Below are 19,630 nucleotides of genomic sequence, written 5' to 3' on the forward strand. Positions count from 1 at the left end.
ATTGTTCACTGTAGATGAAGGTAGAATAAAATACAAGGTTAAAAAAAATGCTCACCAGTTAGCAATATGTTAGTAGTAGTAGGTGGAGTAGTTGTAGTAGTAGGAGTAGCAGTAGTAGCCATTAAATTAGTTGGAGTAATCGTAGTGGCAGTATTATTAGTAGAAGTATTGGTGTTTGTAGTAGAAGTGGAAGAAGCAGTAGTAGTAGCACCAGTAGTGGTAGTGTTAGTAGTAGTAGCAGCAGCAGTAGTTTCAGTAGGAGCAGTAACACCAATAGTGGTAGGGTCAGTAGTAGTAGTAGTAGTAGCAGCAGCAGCAGTGGTAGTTTCAGTAGTAGTAGCACCAATAGTGTTAATGTCAGTAGTAGTAGCAGCAGTGATAGTTTCAGTAGTAGTTGTAGCACCAGTAGTGGTAGTGTACATAGTAGTAGTTGCATTTATAGCAGAACTGGGAGTATTACTAGTAGTAGCAGCAGAAGCAGTAGTGGTAAGTGCAGTAGTAGTACTAGTAGCACTAATAATGTTAATATCAGTAGTAGTAGTAGCAGCAGCAGCAGTGACAGTTTCAGTAGTAGTTGTAGAACCAGTAGTGGTAGTGTACATAGTAGTAGTTGCATTTATAGCAGAACTGGGAGTATTACTAGTAGTAGCAGCAGAAGCAGTAGTGGTAAGTGCAGTAGCAGTACTAGTAGCACTAATAATGTTAATATCAGTAGTAGTAGTAGTAGCAGCAGCAGCAGTGACAGTTTCAGCAGTAGTTGTAGCACCAGTAGTGGTAGTGTACATAGTAGTAGTTGCATTTGTAACAGAAGTGGGAGTAGTACTAGTAGTAGCAGCAGAAGCAGTAGTGGTAGGTGCAGTAGTAATAGTAGTAGTAGCAGCAGTAGTGGTAGGTGCAGTAGCAGTGATGGAGGTAGTAGTAGTAGTAGTAGTAGTAGTAGTGATAGCAGCAGTACTAGGAGAAGTCAGCAGCTCTGGTTCTAAAGACCACAGAATTGGAAAAAAATTACACTTCACTAGTCACAGGAGGCTACAAAGCAAATGTGACCATGTTCATAAAATGAGAGAATCACAAATAGCTGCTAACATAGGTGAAATCTTCTGTCACAGAAGCCTTACCAGTAGTTTTGCTGGTGGCAGCTGTAGTTGAAGTAGTTGTAGAGGAGAATGGTGTAGTGTGAACTAGCAATGGCACAAAGTCATTGTTTCAATAGTTAGAGCTCAGGTTAGGATAATGACATACTGTTAGAAAAGGTATAAGGTGAAAAACCTTAGATCCTCTGCTTACCGGTGGTTGGGGTTAAGGAAATGCTAGGATTGGTTGTGTGTGAAACAGAAGCAGAAAGGGCTGATGAAGAAAATAGAAAATTAATGAGTACTGAGCACATGCATCCACATCAAACCTTGTGACACGTTGATTGATTATCTTTAATGTACCAAATACGTAGGTAACAACATTTCAATTTTTAAATGTTATCAGTTAAACATATTCATTTATAAGTTTTACTATTGCTTTTTTTTTTTTTATTAATTAATATTTTTTTTCTTTTTTATTCCATTTGTTTGAAAATGTTTCAATATATCGTTGTTGTCCATTTAATAACACGTTTCTCTATTTTTAGTGCATCATTTGAACAGAACAGTTGTCCTTTATATTATGTGAAAATGTCATGATGAATGAATCAATAGTACGGCGTCAAAAAAGGGTCAAAAACATTTTGAGCTTCTAAAACAACACTCACAAATGTAACAGAATTTGTAACTGCGTTTGAGCAACTACATACACATAAAATTCAAATCCACAAATGTATGGAATGTACAATTTAAAACAACAACAACAACAATAATAATAATTTAAATTCAGAAATGTGTATAGAAATAATGTTTAAATGTGTAAAATGATTTGCTTTTCTCAAATGGCTTAAAATGTGCAGGAGCAAACATTTCTGAAGTTCCAAATGTGACAGTGGGAGTTTTTGTGGTGGAAAAAATCCATACATTCACCTTCTCTGTTTCGTGTGCGAATCTCTTTTTGCAGATGCGGATTTAAGGGCCTGTTTTGACAGCCAATTGATGGACCAATAGGAAAAGATTGAGAGGTTTGTTTAACCAATCAGAACACTGATTTGTTGCTGTCAACCATAGCGGTTTTCCAGCAGATGAACTCTGGTTTTTGAACCGGTTCCGTTCCTGATTCTTGAAACCTTGGTTCTTTTGAGTGAACCATCGCTTTTCTACACGTCTAGAGGGGAACCAGGAATACTGGTGCTGCTAGATGCAATGCCACTAATGTCCACTGGAAAGAACTAAGTTTTCAAGAATCAGGACTGGAACCGATTCAAGAACCAGAGTTCTTTTGGTGGAAAAGCGCAGTGGGTGATAGCAACAAATCAGTGTTCTGATTGGTTAAACAAACCTCGCGATCTGATTGGTCCAGCTAAAGCTTTCCTATTGGTCCAGCAATTGGCCGTCAAAACAGCAATTGCAAAAAGATATTCACACAAGCATCAGAGAAGGTGAATGTATGGACTTTTTCCATTAAATTCTAAAACTCCCAGTGTCACATTTGGAGCCCCAGAAATGTTTGCTCTTGCACATTTTAAGCCATTTGAGAGGTACTGATTCACACATTCACGACATTTGATTTACAAATGCAAATCTTTTTTACACATTTAATAATTATTTCTATACTTTTCAAATATTTTTTCCTCATTTGTGAATTAAAATTTTTATTATTGTTGCTGTTGTTTTTTTGTGCGTTCCATGCATTCAAATTTGTGCATTCCAATACATTTGTGGATTTTAAAATTACGTGTATGTAGTTGCTCAAATGCAGTTAGTTATTCTGTTACAATTTTGAGTATTGTTTTACAAACTCAAAATAATTTTGACTCCATACAATAGTAATGCTCCAATATTACTTATAATAAATTTTTTTTTAACATAAACTTGCACTGAAAGTAAAAATTTTGGAAAATAAATATTTTTCACTGGACAGTGACAATTCTTTTTTCTTTTGCATGTTTAACTTTAGACTCGAAAGTGTCCGTAGGTGTGAGTGAATGTGTGTGTGTCTGTGTTGCCCTGTGAAGGACTGGCGTCCCCTCCAGGGTGTATTCCCGCCTTGCGCCCAATGATTCCAGGTAGGCTCTGGCCCCCCGCGACCCTAAAATTGGATAAGCGGTTACAGATAATGGATGGATGGATGGATGTTTAACTTTATATATATAGTAAACCTTTCAGCAGGTTTAGTTTATGTGAATTAATTTTTATTTGGTGTACATACAAGTTTTAAAGCATTTTTGTACAAGATAAATTTTAATTCCAAATTCGTTCAATATTTCTCCTGCTTGTTTGTCATTTTATGGTAAATGTTGTGTGTTACTAAAAAATTTCAATAATAATAAAAAACATAAAAATCAGATATTAATACACTACATTCACAATCAGCATCCAAATCTTTAAATCGTCTAAACCAAAACTCGCACATACATTTGGATACAATACTATCCCCAATAAAACAACAAATGTTTGAGTATGTTTGAATATTGAAATATGGTTATAAATTACAAAAATGTGTCTATATATATATCTAAGATCTTGTATAAATTGACCTGAAGGTTTAAATACAGAATTTTAGAACACTAGAACACTTTAGAAGTCTAGTGTTTAAATAATGCTGCAATTTTATTGTCACAAATTTATTAAAATAAAAATCCACTGGAATGTTGGAATGTAATTTGAAATGTGAAGTCTTAAAAATGTCACTCTTGTCATTTCACATGAACTTATTATTGCTGCAATATACACAAGTGGGCTAACACCGACATAATATGACACTGTTTCAGCCAGAAGGTCAACAATGACAAGCTACAAAAACAGGCACAAAAAAGAAGGCACTGGCGGCTGCTTACCGTTGGTGGTGGCATTAGTAGGAATCGTGTTAGTGGTGACAGTGGATGGTGCGGTAGTAATTAAAGGCACTGGTGGCAGGAATGGAGAAAGGTTACAATGGCATTAAATTGAGGTTAGGGTGGAACCGAAAATGCAAGAACAGGCCATAGAGCAACTCAACAGTCCTGCGCCTCATGATTCATGAGCAGGGCAATAGGAGCACATTCATGAAAAGGAGAAGGATACCTCAACCAGACAATAAACAATAATCATGTTGTCTATCAATATAATCAGCCACCTCTCTGACAAGGAAAAAACCTAGAGGAGTGTGCTATTTTCACCTCCAGCTGCTTGAAGTATGCAAATTAATTATAGATGTTAAAAATCTGATTACACTAGGCCTCAAACATGATTAAACCAGGATATAAAAATGAATTACCTTGAATTCCACTGTTTTGTAACAGAGTATAATATTCTTGTTCACTGCATTCTCACTCTCTCAAACTGTCTCAAAATTTCAAGGATTCTGGTTTAAACTTACTCATTCACTGAGATGTTCAAACAATACTCTAAAGCCCAATCTAGACTTTATATTTTATGTGAGAAGCTGGGGTAACTTCACTTTACCATAGGGCTTCAGTCATTTTTATGATGGATTCACACTGGATAAGAAATAACAGAGATGGGAGTAGCTACTCAATTCACGCCTTGCCACCGCAAGCACTGCAGTGACACTGACATAATAGTGGAATGCTTGCATACATATTTCATCATAGCATGGATCAGGCACAGCAGTGCTTACTGGAGTTTATAGACTGCCCTAAACAACCTTTTATTATTATTATTATTATTATTATTATTATTATTTATTTTTATTTTTTTAAAACAACAACAACAACAAAAAACAGTTTAATAGAACACAAATTCATAACACGTATGGAGGCTGCTAGTACACAAAACCTCCCTATAGCAGGCAGAAATTTCACAGTTTGAGTGATCCTTTAGATTGATTGTCTTATGGATTTGAGTGTAGTGTGTCATTCAACACCTGAGGTTCACCTGAGTGACTCATCTGATTTATGTCAAATATTACATCCCTAAATGATTTCTCCAGTGCCTCCATTCCTGAGAAAACCAGTGAAAACTTTTTGCCATGGGATATGACAGAATATTCTTCTACAGTTCCATTCATGTGGGACTGATTTAACCTAGGGCTATTTTCCTGGTCATATTAAATAAGGTAAAATGCTCTGAAATCTTCTATGAAATGAGTGCGTGAACTTCGGATTAATGGCAGAAATAGATTATTCAGACGGGATTAAAACTACTGGGACTCTCTGATAATAATTATTTCCCCTAATTCCTCAGGTAAAATGGGATGGTGTTTCCCAGAACTACATTGGTCATTTTATTGTTTCCACTTCATATTGCAATTTTTCTATACTACTTATTCCATGAAGTGTAGAATTTTTATCAAAACTTCTTTATGTGTTTAATGAGTTATGGGTGAGAAATAGTTCACATGAAACACATTTTTGTGACTGCTGCCCATTTTTAAGTATCCATTAGAGAGGTTAGGCCAAATATGCTTGGAGCAGGCAAAACAACAAAATCTGATTACTCCAGGACCAGCAAAGGGCATCTATGATTATACAGTAACATAGAAAGCATCAGCCAAGGGTGTGGAACATGAGAAATTTTAAGACTGGACAGCGGCCTTTTATGACCTTTACTAGGAACACTGGAGCTGTTTTTTCAGGGTTGCCTGTTTTGCTGAAGGATGTCTGCAGGATATAGACACAGTTAATGGGGTTTCTTAATATGAATGAAAAGAACACTCACGTCTATGTACAGGAAACCAAGCAGACTAGTGACTAAGACTTATAATAATTAGGCACTGTGCTTGTTATATGCAAACTGTCACATGAGACTAAAGAACCTGACAGATGAATAATGTTATATAAACTATCTATATATAGGGTTTGTTACTGGTTTTGTTACCAGGACATGTGAGAAACTTGGTTCACATGATATATAAAATTCCTTATGTTGGATGAATACAAGAATTAATCTTGGACAACAGAGCAGTTTTGCCATACCTGGGCAACCCAGTCCAGAGGAAGAACAGCTGGTAGTTTGTGGAGTAGTATATGGTGTGGCGGTACCTATGAACAGATTGAAAAACAACAGTTAATTGTTAAACATACCTTACTGGAATTTTAATATGTTAGATGTAACCCATGTGAACAATATTTAAACATTATTTCATTGTTTAATTATTTCATTATTTCATTACTGTCCAATGAAAAATATATATCTCCAAAATAGTAACCTAACAGAAGAATGAAATATAAAACCTTCTCAACTTGCAATGAAAATTAATGTCCAAAAATAAATAAATAAATAAATCAGAATAATCTGGAGCATTTCTACTGGTCTATCATGACATTTTCACACAGTGTAGAGCAGCTGCTGTGTTCAAATGATGTATTAAATAAAAAATTGAGACACGTGATTTTCAAGGACATTTCTCACATTTCATAGCTTGCCAGGTTTAATCTATTACACAAAATAACGTAAAATAATAGAAGATACTCTCTACTATACAACCACACCACAACACAAAATAATACACAATATTTTCCTAAAAGATTTAAACCCAACCCAACATATGTAGTGGCAATAGTCATGATACTCTCTTCCCACCTTACTTACTCACTTACTTATTTTTTGGTCTTGATCAGATACAAAAACAAACACAAACACAGATACACACACACACACACACATCTCTGCCTAAAGCCGGGGAAAGGGTGGCATTGTAAAAAGGTCTGATGTTTATCCACACTCCTCTTGGTTTGGAAAATGGAATGTGGCCCCAAAATGTCAGTGCAGAAGCACCGGCATCAGTGTGTCTGAGTTGGAATTTAATCAGTCTGACTGACTCGAAGCTTTTGCCTACAGGATTGAAGCCATGCCCAGGAATGCCACCTCCTCTCAACAACACAAATATCTATTCCTTAATAGAAAAGTCAATCCTGCTACGATCTTTTCATCAAACTTTAACAACATGTTTCAAAGGTCAATTTTCCAGGGATTTTCTTAGCAAGACTTTCTCAGAGAGAGAGACAGTAAAATTACTAAATTTAAAATTGACACATTTTCTTGAATTAGCTGTAAAAAGCAAAACAGTGTAACATGTTAAACATTTTAAAGAAAAAGTAATCTTAGTTCTAATATCCAAAAGATTCATAGGCCCCATTGAAAACCTATGATATCAAAAATATCATAGTGGATGGATCAATGTGGTCTTCGAATCCGACCTGCATTCAAATCCAAAATATGAGATATACAAATACACCTAAACACCTGCTGAATTATATAACAGTGTAGAGAGCAATCTGATTGTTAAAACCCTATAATATTGCTGCTCGACAAGATTATCTTATTGTACATTAACTATACTTTAATGTAGACTCTCAGGCTTAACACCCTTTAAATGGCATTGTAAAATTCCACTGTGTAATGATGGATATAAATGTTTAAAGTTTGATTCACTTTTCTTGCAGTATCTCTTCTGGCAACTCTTATTCAGCCACAAAAAAACATTAGTGAGGTAAGGTACTAAAGTTGGATAACTAATTCTAGATCACATACAATACTCTAAGTCACTGAATTGTGTGGAACACAGCAGTTCACTGCTCCTGGGGGTTTTATAACACTCTAGCCAACACATGGCACTGAGTATGGTAATCTAAAGCTGCAGACTTTCCAGAGCATCACATTTAAGTGTATGCTTTTCGACTGTGATTATACAAGCTGTACATGTAAGCTGAATGTCTGTGTCAGCAGTCGGTGCACCTTAAAACAACTGAATTAACAAAATCATAACTGGTCTCTACAAACATTTGAAAATAAAGAGTTTGAAAGAAAATAATACAATTTGATGAGCATACTGTGAATACTGTCAATGGTTAAAGAACATTCATGTACTTAATGGAACTTTGGCTGCCCTATAGCTGCAGAGTGTAATTTACTTTTATGGCACTCTCCTGAAATCAAGAGGAAGGGGGCGGAGGGGGGTTTCCTACCCTCCTTCAAACTTAGCTTTAAATTAATGTGATGCTTCACTGACCTCTAATAGGGAGGTCAGAGGCTCTGTTGTAGCTACCCTTGCTCAGAACTGCAGAAACAGTACTGTGTTAATTTTGGAGGAGGGTAGTACACCTGAGAGTGCATAAGTCTGAAAAACTCTGTTATTCTACCTCTACCTTCTACTTAAACCCTTTGGACAATATATGTTCTCTAAATTCTCTACAAATGGCTGAGTTGAGGTAATCCCCGGATATAGAACTTCTCAGAGGAACTAAGCTGCGCCACATCGTAAAACTGAAGTAGCGGAGCACACATTTTAAGAGCCTCTAAATATATGAATGGAGATGACCCGCTGAGGCCGCTGTCTACTGTTACAGGGCCTCAGCTCGCTTCAAAGCCCTACTTTAAAAATGTTTTTCACCTAAAAACGCAAATGCTGAAGTAGAGGAAAGCTAGGAGACTGCTAATAAGAGATCAAACTAACACATCCTCCCTATCTGTCCTTCATTGTTAGCATTTGATAAAGAGTGATATAAATCCACTCCCTGTCCCTGCACATGAGGATTTCTTCTACCATCTAAGAGACGGAATTATTGAAGTTAAAAAAGGCACACAATTTGTCTGCTGTTTAAAAATACAATATACACCATGGAGGGGGCGCCAGTCCTTCACAGGGCAACACACACACATTCACTCACACACTCACACCTATGGACACTTTTTAAGTCTCCAATCCACCTAACACATGTTGACATGTGACTTACCATGTAAGGAAACCTGGAGGAACCCGGAGGAAACCCACATGGACACGGGGAGAACTCCTCACAGAGAGTCACCCGGAGCAGTGACTGCGACACTACCTGCTGCGCCACTGTGCTGCCATTTAAATTTTATAAAATAAAATAACAATTGTAAGGCTGACCCTGATTATTTGAATATTCAGATCAAAATAACAAAAAACAAATCTGTTTTCTAATTCAGCTATTAGTTTCTGGGATAAATGTAAGCTATTGATCAAGGCAACGCTCCACTTAACCCTGATTCAGACTTTCCAGCAGTAAAAGAAAAAAAAAATTTACTTTTGGGACAGCTGTAGACAACGTTTACCATAAAATGACAAAAGAGCAGGAGAAATATTGAATTAAATATTAAGCTACACACTGGGCTAAATTATGCTCTATGGACAGCAGGTAGGGTTGCTGTCACACAGCCCGGTGACTGTCTGGATTTTGGTGCGTTCTCCCCGTGTCTACATGGGTTTACTCCGGGTACTTCGGTTTCCACCCTTGAAATGTTGAGTGGCAACTCAAAAGTGTGACTCAAAAATTGGCTACACGGTTGTGAATGTGTCGGCCTGTGAAGGACTAAAGCCCCCTCCAGGGTGTGTTCCTGTCACCAGGGTGTGTTCCCTGAACTGGATAAGTGGTTACAGACAATGAATGAATGAATAAGCTGTGTTCTTTGAACTGATGAAGCAACAATCAATACTTGTTGATTGTTGGAGTGGTGTTTGTAAGCCAGAACAAATCAACCAACATGTTCTCATGGATAAATGAGATCAACTCTTCAGAAACATTATAACATCTAGCATAAAACCTTCCAGAGATGTAGAAGCTGTCACTGTGGCATTAAAATAAAACAATTAAACACTACTATTACTACTACTACTATTTATACCCTTGACCTCAGAAAATATACTGGATAAACCTGTCTACAAACCAAATATTATATATATAATCTGGGAAGGCAACATTTTAAATTAAATCATGTTGATGTCTTTATGGTGTTTTCCTCTGTTGCATTTTTAGGAAAAAGAATTTTTAATGAGGTGCTTGGGTTCTGGATGCCACCATTTAAAGACAAAGTTCCTGAAGCGTTTTTGTCAAAAGATGGAACTCAGACTCGCGAGAGCACCCAATGGAAGCAGAGGGGCTGGGGGCCATGGTTTTAGAAAGCATGCTTATTAGTGACAGTATTAGTTTTTCTTTCTGGGCACAACTTTATGAGCTTCTCAACAGCACAACAACATCACAAGCAAAGCTGGTCGCATCCAAGCGAGGGAAATTATGCTCCTGCTCCTGTGACTAACTGTCTGCCGCAGGTTTTAAGAGGACCCACACGGCTTTTCCAATTGTAAGACCAGAGGGGTAAAAAAAAGAACATAAGAAGCACCATGTTATGTGAAATTTCAAATGACATGCCAGCAGGGCCAGTGGCACTACTGCTCCTGCGGCATGCTGGGACTAGAGAAGAAAGAAAACCTTCACTGCTTCAGCTGGACTCTGAGCACAGTATATTTAACTTTTCAAATATTAAAAAATTAAAGAAGCATATATCTCCCTTTTTATATCCAGGGAAATACTGTATAAGGTTTTCTACTTTGATATATCACTGCACAGGCAAGAATTATACAACAGGTTGTCAGGTTATAAGACGCACCTACCTTGTATGTGGCCAAATTACCATAACACCTACCATGTTGGTGCACTGTGTAGCTCCTCCAAAAGTAACATAGAGCAGTTTCTGCAGTGCTGAGTCTGAAGTAGCAAAACCAGAACTCTATTCTCCCTATTATAGGGCAGTGAAGCATGAAGTGAATTGAAACTGTAATTTTAAAGTAAAAATACAACCAAGTGATATTTTAAGTACATTATTATTTTGTTGTCCCTTCAATGACAAAATATCAAACAATTTTAATCCTTTTTTTTTTACTTAATATCATGACATCTCCACATTCTTTTGCATCAAGAGTGGGGATTATAGCTCCTGGATGCTGAATTTTGTGACACAACTGATTCAAAAAGCAGGCAACTTCTAGATTGTGTATGTAGGTTCGAGCTGGAAAATCAACAAACTCCAGTCCTCAGTTTCACCCTCCATTTATATTAAGATAGAAAAAAAGCTTAATTTCCCACATGCTGGTACAATTTTACCTTGTTGAAAATGGTTATGGAGTATATGCAACCTAAATATTCTGGAATAAAACTTTGACTGGGCAAAGTCTGAATATACAACTAGGAAGTGGACAGATTTGAGCTTCTTATTAGAAAAATCCTACAAACCAAAAAATATCCACTGAAAAAGGACTACAAAGTGCACCAACAAGGTAGGAGTATCTTAAAAAGTGGGCAAAAACATGTGCATTCAACACTCCCCAAATCACATTGTGCATCATTCAACATCTGCGTTAGATGTACATTAGCACATTTCACAATACACAGAATGTTATTTGGATTAACTAATAGGAAAACATTGCAATTTACAGTAATGATAAACACTATCTAATATTAGCTATCATGCACATACATGAAGAGCAAGCTTCTAGACAAGTCGATCAGCATGTTAGCAGCACACTCACCACTAGATGAAGCAGTTGTTGTTAAATGTATGCAATGTGGGTAACAGACTGTAAAAAGAAGATGAGAGATTAGTTGATTAGTTAGAGATTGCAGCAACCTGAACAAGCAACTCACTGAACGTACAAGACAACGGTGACATAGAGATAAGCTTAATGTCTGATACATCACAAAGTCATGGGAAATATAGCATGAAGCCGAATGTGCATGTATTAAAATATTGCATGGTTAATGCTAAGGATTTGCATGTGCTGCTGTATTAAATGAAACAGCAATGAGGGACCAGACTGAATGGAGTTCATTTCCTCATAGAGGAAGGTACAAGACAATATAATGTGTACAAATACATTTTAAAGCACTTTTTGTTGTTGTGTATAGTATAATGTAATACAAAACTCAAACATTCTCCCACCCTTGTCATTTTGATTATAACTGTTAGAAAGTATTAAAAAAAAAATTTCAGTAGTTATGTTTCATCAAGCAAAAAAGAGCTGCATAAGATATTTTTGCCTCCAAATGTAAGTGTGGGTTTTGGTATAGACCATTTAAGTTAAAGATCATTTTTATTCATTTTTAAAAGATCAAGTAATTTTTATTTATTTTGAATCCAAAAGCAATACTACACAAGAGACAGGGAGAATGTTTGAATTTTTTATTAAAATTATACAATACTCAGAGGCTTTACAACTTTTTTGTACACCTAAAACCATTTTATGTCAACTGAGGATATATTTAAATGAAAATTTAACTGACTTTATTCAAGTAACAAGAACATAAATCTAGTCAATATATCTATTTTTTTTTCCATTATGAAATTTTATATTACATGTTCTTATTCATAATCTGTTATTCACCTTAATCTTGATAAATTTATATTTGAATATAATTGTGTTATTTGTTTTCATTTTTTTAATTCACTGTTTTACCAATAAATAAATAAATAAATAAATACATGAAATAATACATATAAATAAAATAAATCTAACCTATGTGCCTTATTTCCTGAAATAGGTGAACAAATTACTTAAAACAAACACCAAGAAATAGGTTGAATAATTTCATCATATTTTTGCTAGAGTCTCAAAATGAAAATGTGTGTATTGTCCAGAATTAAGATGTTATTAAAGTGTTTTTTTTTTATTGCAGGAAATTTTATGGAAATGTTGAAATACATCAACATTTATCAAGTTAGCCATAGGGAATTAGCACTAATGCTCCCTCCACCCAGCATCATTGCCAAAATTAACACTGAACAAATGTTTGGACAGTCCAGTCTGCCTCAGTGCATACGAATTGTTCTGACTGTGACTCTGTCATTTGATTTCAGTATTTTATTTCAGCCCCTTTGGTAACAAAACATAACCTTTTCCCCTTTAAAGTCTCTTAAACCAAGCTGTGCTGTGTTTAGTGTGTTTCCAAAGGCAAGTTGATTACAAAAAAGTAAAAATAAATAAATTAATTAATAAAAAGGAATTCCTCCACTGTTCCCTAATGTGTCTAGGTTGGCTTTCATTTTCAATTCAACTTCTTCTGCAGCGTCTTTTGTCATGTTGAAATACATCTCTGATGTTAGCTTTGCATTGTGGTTCAAAGCACATACAACCTTAACTGATTGGATATTGCACTGATTGAAGTTAGAAACCTGCATGTTCTTTAAGCTACAGGGAGTGAAATATGTTGGAGTTTTGAAGTGCTTTGAAGCCCGGAAAAAAAAATCAAAAAAACATTTCAAGTATCTGATATACCGATTTTCTGATGGTCTTCAAGCAACAAAATCATTGGTTTTCTATTGGAGGATGGGAAAAATATTAGAAATGGTAGCAGGGGGGTTAGTCAGACAAACACTAAAACACTAGGTAATTTTTTTTTATTCCTGGGAATTCCTGATTCCTAGTGTAAATATTTGTTATAGCAATTTACTGAAATCAGTGGGGAGGGGGGTGGTTTCCTATCCTACTGTAAAAGTTACATAGTGCAATTTCTGCAGTACTGAGTCTGGAGCAGCAATGACAGAGACTATTATCTCCCAATGACAGGTCAGTGGAGCATCATAATGATTCTGAAACTGAAATTTATGATAAAAATACATTAATACATTAATTCATTACATAGTGTTCCTTTAAGCGTTTGCCAATTACACAAACTTATTGAGTCTCCCCTGATCAAACAATGCTACCTACCTAAGAGGTAGATGTCCAGCACATGCTTCTCCAAGAAATGCAAATCTAGCCATTGAAAATTTTCAGACTGTAGCTAGTACAAAATTTCTGATGAGAATGCTACCTGCAGTTCTTTACACTGAGTGATGAGGAAAATGATCAGCATGCTTGCTACCCAGGCCAGAAACTTAATCAAATTCAGACCAGACAAACAACATATTTTAGTAAACCATGTACAGTGAGTCCTCTACATAGAAACCTTTTCATCTATCATGAAAAGAAGACAGACACTACTCAGACATCATTAGATTGGTTCTACATGTGAGTCTCACCATGAACCTAAACCTGTGCCATCAACGTCAGGTGTCCATCTTGACCTGTGTCTCCTGCTCCATCCAGTTTCGCCTCGCCGCTCAGATTAGTCCAGTGTTTATTACCCTATAGTAATGTATACCATACGCTAAGTACTATGGCATGCCTAGGCTAACTTTATTGGACTTGCGAACAAACTGAACTAGTGAACGAGTTCTTGGAAGTGAACTTGATCATAAAAGACTAACGTTACATGGAAGAAAGTTTGACTAAGATAATTTTGAAATAAGTATGATAATTCTTACATCATATGCATTAGTTCATAGATATTTTAAAAGTTAAATGAAGTGTTATAAATGCTTGCTTTTATTTCTTGTTTGAAAGTGTTTTTGTGGACTTCTACAAAAAAAAATATATATATATATATATATACATACACACACACACACTATTTTTTTACACAAACAACAATAACTACTTAATATTAGAAATTTTTTTTTAGATGTACAAATAAATCTTAAAGAGTTTTTTTGTATAATTGTAATTCAAAACCAAACATTATCCTGCGCTTTTTGTCATTTTATTTTAACTGTTGTGTAGTATTAAATATCTTTATTAAACAAAATAAAACTTAAAAATTAAGTTGCTTAAAAATATACAAGAATTGTCACTGCATTTTCTTAAAGAGATCTATCAAGTAAAATGTGCATAAAAGCTTGGGCACTGATTGTTCTTTGGATTAAGATTGTATCAAAAAGTACATATAACTTTTGGTTTAAAGCTTTGGATGATTCAAAGATGTTGATTTTGATGTTAGATTCTGGATGTATATGAATATGAATACATTTGTCATATTTAATACGAGGCAACAGTTACCATAAAATGTCAAATGAGCAGGAGACTATTTGAATTCTGAATTACAATTATACATTACACAAAAATGCATTAAAAAGCATTTGTACCCCTAATACATCTACAGAATTTGGCAGATGCCCTTAGCCAGTGCAATCAGACTATAGAATAGAGTGATGTCTTAGGAGTCTTGCTGATGTACTTATTTGTATAAAGTAGCGTAGATGCCTGGGTCGAGACTCTGTCGAGGTGAGGGCATCAGTTTTACCTACTATACCAGCCACCATTACAGATAAAACAATGCAAAATAAGACACATTGCCATATATTTGTTTTGGCAACTAACAAGAAAGACTGTCTGACTTATACTTAAAAATGTCATAGTATACTCACTGCAACTGAGGCTGGAGTCTGTATGTGCATATGAGGCTGGGATGTCCCAGAAACTGTTGTCCCAGTCCACAATGCTGCCCACAACATCACAGGTAAGAGCAGTCAGTTCTATGAAGCTCATTGCATAACTCCATAGGCGGAAGTTGTAGATGGTGCCGTCAAAGTTCTGGCCACCTCCTATTCCATCCCCCAGTTCAAAGGAACCTCCAGTGTCCACAGACAGGCCCACAGACGCAGAGCAGATTTTGCTTCGATAGTTTCCTCTGAAGTTCACAGCTATACGGCCATTGGTTTTGGTCCAGGTGAGGCAGAGGAGATTCATCAGGGATATGATATCTGTGGGTGTCACCAGGTCGTTGATGGGACACTTAATGCCACTTATGTTCAGCTCTATATTGTTCCCAGAACTGCCAAACGACAGTTTGATGCCTTTGTGTGCATCTGAGTAGGTGAAGATGGCCTCCGTGCCTTTCTGGCTAGAGCGAGCGACATCAAAGCACACCGTAAACTCGTTCAGCACCGGGATGGACACAGAGCTGGTCACTTTAATAATGTCTTTAGTGTACTGTGGCAAGGTGACCTTCTGATTCCTCAGTGCTACTGCAACTGGAGACAGAAGAAAAAAACAACACACAGTCATTCAGAATGTAATGAAGGTTTTTACCTAATGTAATGAAGGAAAGTGCAGTCCTCACTTTTTTTTTTTTTTTTTTAAGTTATACGGTTTTTAGTATGAGATCTGAAAATCATAGTAAATCTTTGACTAAAATATACCATAATGTTTTCCAATCTATGACAAGTCTGATTAAAAATACTGAAAACACTCTGATTAGGACATGAATTTAACTTTCCTCTTGAAGGAAAGCTGACAGCTAAATTTTATTTTCTGTATTTAATATCACACATGCCGCTGACACTTTTTTATTATGTTTCAATGCTGTTCCAAATTGGTCCTCAAATATGTTTCTATTGGCTTTCTCAGAGCCAATTTCCAATGGAAAATAAAGCCTCTCCAGCCATTTTCTAAGCTGGATTTAAATGACTGCTGCTCACTCACTCACTCACTCACTCACTCACAACAAAGCAGAATGAGTCGAAGGAAAGATCAGCTACAAGACAAAGATGCTGACTTATTTTTTTTTTTAGGTTTTTGTGATCAATCAGCAGGGCGGCACGGTGGCGCAGCAGGTAGTGTCGCAGTCACACAGCTCCAGGGGCCTGGAGGTTGTGGGTTCGATTCCCGCTCCGGGTGACTGTCTGTGAGGAGTTAGTGTGTTCTCCCCGTGTCCGCGTGGGTTTCCTCCGGGTGCTCCGGTTTCCTCCCACAGTCCAAAAACACACGTTGCAGGTGGATTGGCGACTCGAAAGTGTCCGTGAGTGTGTGTGTCTGTGTTGCCCTGTGAAGGACTGGCGCCCCCTCCAGGGTGTATTCCCGCCTTGCGCCCGATGATTCCAGGTAGGCTCTGGACCCCCCGCGACCCTAAATTGGATAAGCGGTTACAGATAATGGATGGATGGATGATCAATCAGCTGTGAATGTATTAATTATTTCTTAATCATAGTGCAACTATAGCCTACTGATGTGCTGATAGTTTGTGCTTTGAAAGAAATACGTAAACTTCCCTTGTCCTTCACTAAGAATAATTGAAGCTGTAATGCACTCAAGATTATTGACAGTGGTGTGCTGTAGTCATATGCACAAGGCCACAGGCTGAGTCTTGAAGATTGATACACCAGTGGCAATTTTTCATGTCATAGCAGAAACTATATATATTATTGCGATTATACCACAGTTCCATTATTGCAGTTTATTGTTAGATTTTAAGATAAAGTGGCCAATTAACATTCCGCAAAGTAAAACAGTTCCATTGTTTCACACAGTTCTTTTTCGCCCTTTTCAACCAAGCTTTCTAAATGGCTCTGTTCAGGATTTTTGAAACCCCACTTCATAGCTGCACCATTGCTGTCTGTTTTAACCAGAATAGTGCCGGATACATAAATAAACAAGATAGTTAGGATATAGTCATAGTTAATCCACTGTTTACAGAGATCAGTTCAGAGTGATATATGATGCATATGTGTAAATAACCTCAAATTGAGTTGTGTGGAGTATGGCTCCAGGGATGTCCTGCTGTCGTAGCGAACAGAGAGCAGTATTCAATATTGGCACTACTAGAATATTTCAGTCAATCACATTGAGGGGGCGAAACTAACTTTGGTATAATTTAAGTTTTGTCTTAGGCTAAGATGCTTTGCTAGTAAGCAAAACATGCTTTTCCTTATTCATGGTCAAGTCATGGGTTAACAACATACTCTAGATCCAAAATTCCAGGTCTTGATTTTAAAATGGCAGAACAGTACATATAGGCCTGCCATTGTAAAATCTGGAACATGGATCCATGGTACAAATTTGAAGACCTCTGCTCTCTGAACTGTAACCACAGCTATTTTAATCACTAAAGCATAAGTAGTTACCAATAAAATTCATTCCTTGGTGTGATAGTAAGGCTTTCAGGGCTAATATCCTAGAGCTGAGTAAATACTAAAACATGTATGCCACTGATATTTGGTTGCACACCCAGAAGAAAAGCACTCCTTCTACTTGCATACACTTTTCAGCTATGTAACGCAAAGTTCTGAGGGTAAAAGACCTCACATTCAAAGACAAAAGTATAAAAAAGAATGCAGAATAAACATTATAATTAACCTGCTTAAAATTTTCTATATTCATCTGAGAGCTTTGTTACAACACTGCAAAGTGCTAGAAGAAGAAAAGCAATAGCTATATGAAAATGTGATGAGAAATATGCTGAAGTAGTGAAGAATATGCCAATGTAATGCAAAATAAGCCAGTGGCATTTAGCAATGTCTTGGCTGCCATTATCCATGGTTTGCTGCATAATGGTTGATTCGGCAAAACTGTTGAGCAAGCTGTTTAAAGGACAAAAGGACAATAGTTCAATATCAGTACATATCGCAATATAAATGTTTTTATAGCATCTGTCACTGACTGATCCTCATTTCAGGGTGCTGCCAACAGTTTATTGCCCTTGTTTGTCATTATTAATATTTGTAGTTTACAAATATTAATCATGACAAAGCCAAGAAGTTTATGTTTGACAGTGATGTTTCTTGTTAGTTCTTGACAGTTTGATGTGGCTTTTATATTGTTCGATCGATTGTGGAATTATATCGTCCAGACAGAAATTAATCTTGCTTTTGAAAATATATTCTGATAAACATTTTGGCCATATCACCCAGCCCTAGCTGAGGGCATGGCTGACAAATTACAAAATTCACAATTAAGAAATTCAACAATTTAAAAAACAAATTATTGATAAGAAATGATATGAGTAATTATAAAAATTAGGGTTCCAGCATTAATTGCTTAGAGCCTTAAAATGAACATGTAGAAACCTAATTTTGAACATACCTTGCCTGTAACTGATACTGAAGCCCTTCTTCTGGACACTAAAATCTGAATTAAAGGACACCAACATCACATTTCCAGTGGAGTTGAGAGTGAGTCCATTGGCTGTCAGGCCACAAAACTTAACTGTGGAGCCTGAGCCGTCCACAGTGACTCGGTCGTAGATGCAGCCATGTGCCTCCTCGAGCTCGAAGTCAAGGAAGGTGATCTGCATGATGAAGCCGAATGGAGCCTGCAGGGTCCAGGAGCATGACTGGCTCGGGGGGTAGTCGAACGGGTAGCAGGGGGACGTAAAAATTCCTTCAGAGTCTGTGAGGACCTTATTACAGCTGCCCTGGCAGCTCAGCACTGCAGGACCAAAATAAGGTGGGGTGTGTCATTCAGGATTGATGGCAATGAGGTACAGAGAGGACAGCAGAGGACAGGACAGGAGACAGCCAGGGAGCAGGTGAGTTCAGAGAGACGTGCAGTTAAGTGTCAAAATGCAACACACAGGAGCAAAGAAAGGTCCTTGACATCCCTTTGTTTTTTTTATATATCTAAACTCTCCTGAGAAACTGCATATTAAATTAAAACGGGAATTATTACATTTAACCTTTTGTGTTTTTAATTTGCTACCTGTCTCTGTGTGTTTGTGTGTGTGTGTGTGTGTCTTTCTCTCATAGGTATGTTATGTTGTTGTCTTAAAGAGGATATAATCTATCTCTTTTGCTCAAGTGAACACAGTTCTAAGGCCTCCATGAAATCTAAGGTCTATGACAAGCATAGGTCAAAATACCACAAAGATCGAACAACAGAACAGCAATCTCCTCCTGTCTTAATAGTCTTGTGTAGAGCGACCCGTTTCAGCACCTGTCCATTTAAATGATACTGAGCTACTGTTCATCCCAACACATGCATACCACACTGAGCAGTGAGGAGCAGAACCTCTGTTTTATTAGCCATGATCTATGATCAATGGTTATTGTCATAGTGAATCTGTACCCAACTCTACAGTCCTACAGTTCGTTTTGCTCTGTTTAACCTCATTTTTATGCTTTCACATAAACAATCAAACACTGACTGTGTTGTTTATTTCATGGATTGTTGGGGGTAGGTACTCCAGATCCATAAAAGAATATGCATACGCACTGAAAAATAT

General features: G+C 36.8%; 1 protein-coding gene across 1 annotated transcript in view; it reads right to left on the reverse strand.

Annotated features, from left to right (window-relative positions):
• Nucleotides 1-19,630, reverse strand: part of adgrg6 (adhesion G protein-coupled receptor G6) — a 79,627-nt gene that overhangs the window by 35,985 nt on the left and 24,012 nt on the right. The window contains exons 5-11 of the mRNA XM_066676832.1: nucleotides 18,493-18,837; nucleotides 15,060-15,665; nucleotides 11,347-11,394; nucleotides 5,993-6,058; nucleotides 3,914-3,982; nucleotides 1,301-1,347; nucleotides 882-938 (exon numbers count right to left, since the gene is read on the reverse strand). Of these exons, the coding sequence (XP_066532929.1) occupies nucleotides 882-938; nucleotides 1,301-1,347; nucleotides 3,914-3,982; nucleotides 5,993-6,058; nucleotides 11,347-11,394; nucleotides 15,060-15,665; nucleotides 18,493-18,837 (1,238 nt within the window). The remainder of the gene's footprint in view (nucleotides 1-881; nucleotides 939-1,300; nucleotides 1,348-3,913; nucleotides 3,983-5,992; nucleotides 6,059-11,346; nucleotides 11,395-15,059; nucleotides 15,666-18,492; nucleotides 18,838-19,630) is intronic.

The sequence above is a fragment of the Hoplias malabaricus genome, chromosome 7 (assembly GCF_029633855.1).
Source record: "Hoplias malabaricus isolate fHopMal1 chromosome 7, fHopMal1.hap1, whole genome shotgun sequence".
Lineage (NCBI taxonomy): Eukaryota > Metazoa > Chordata > Actinopteri > Characiformes > Erythrinidae > Hoplias > Hoplias malabaricus.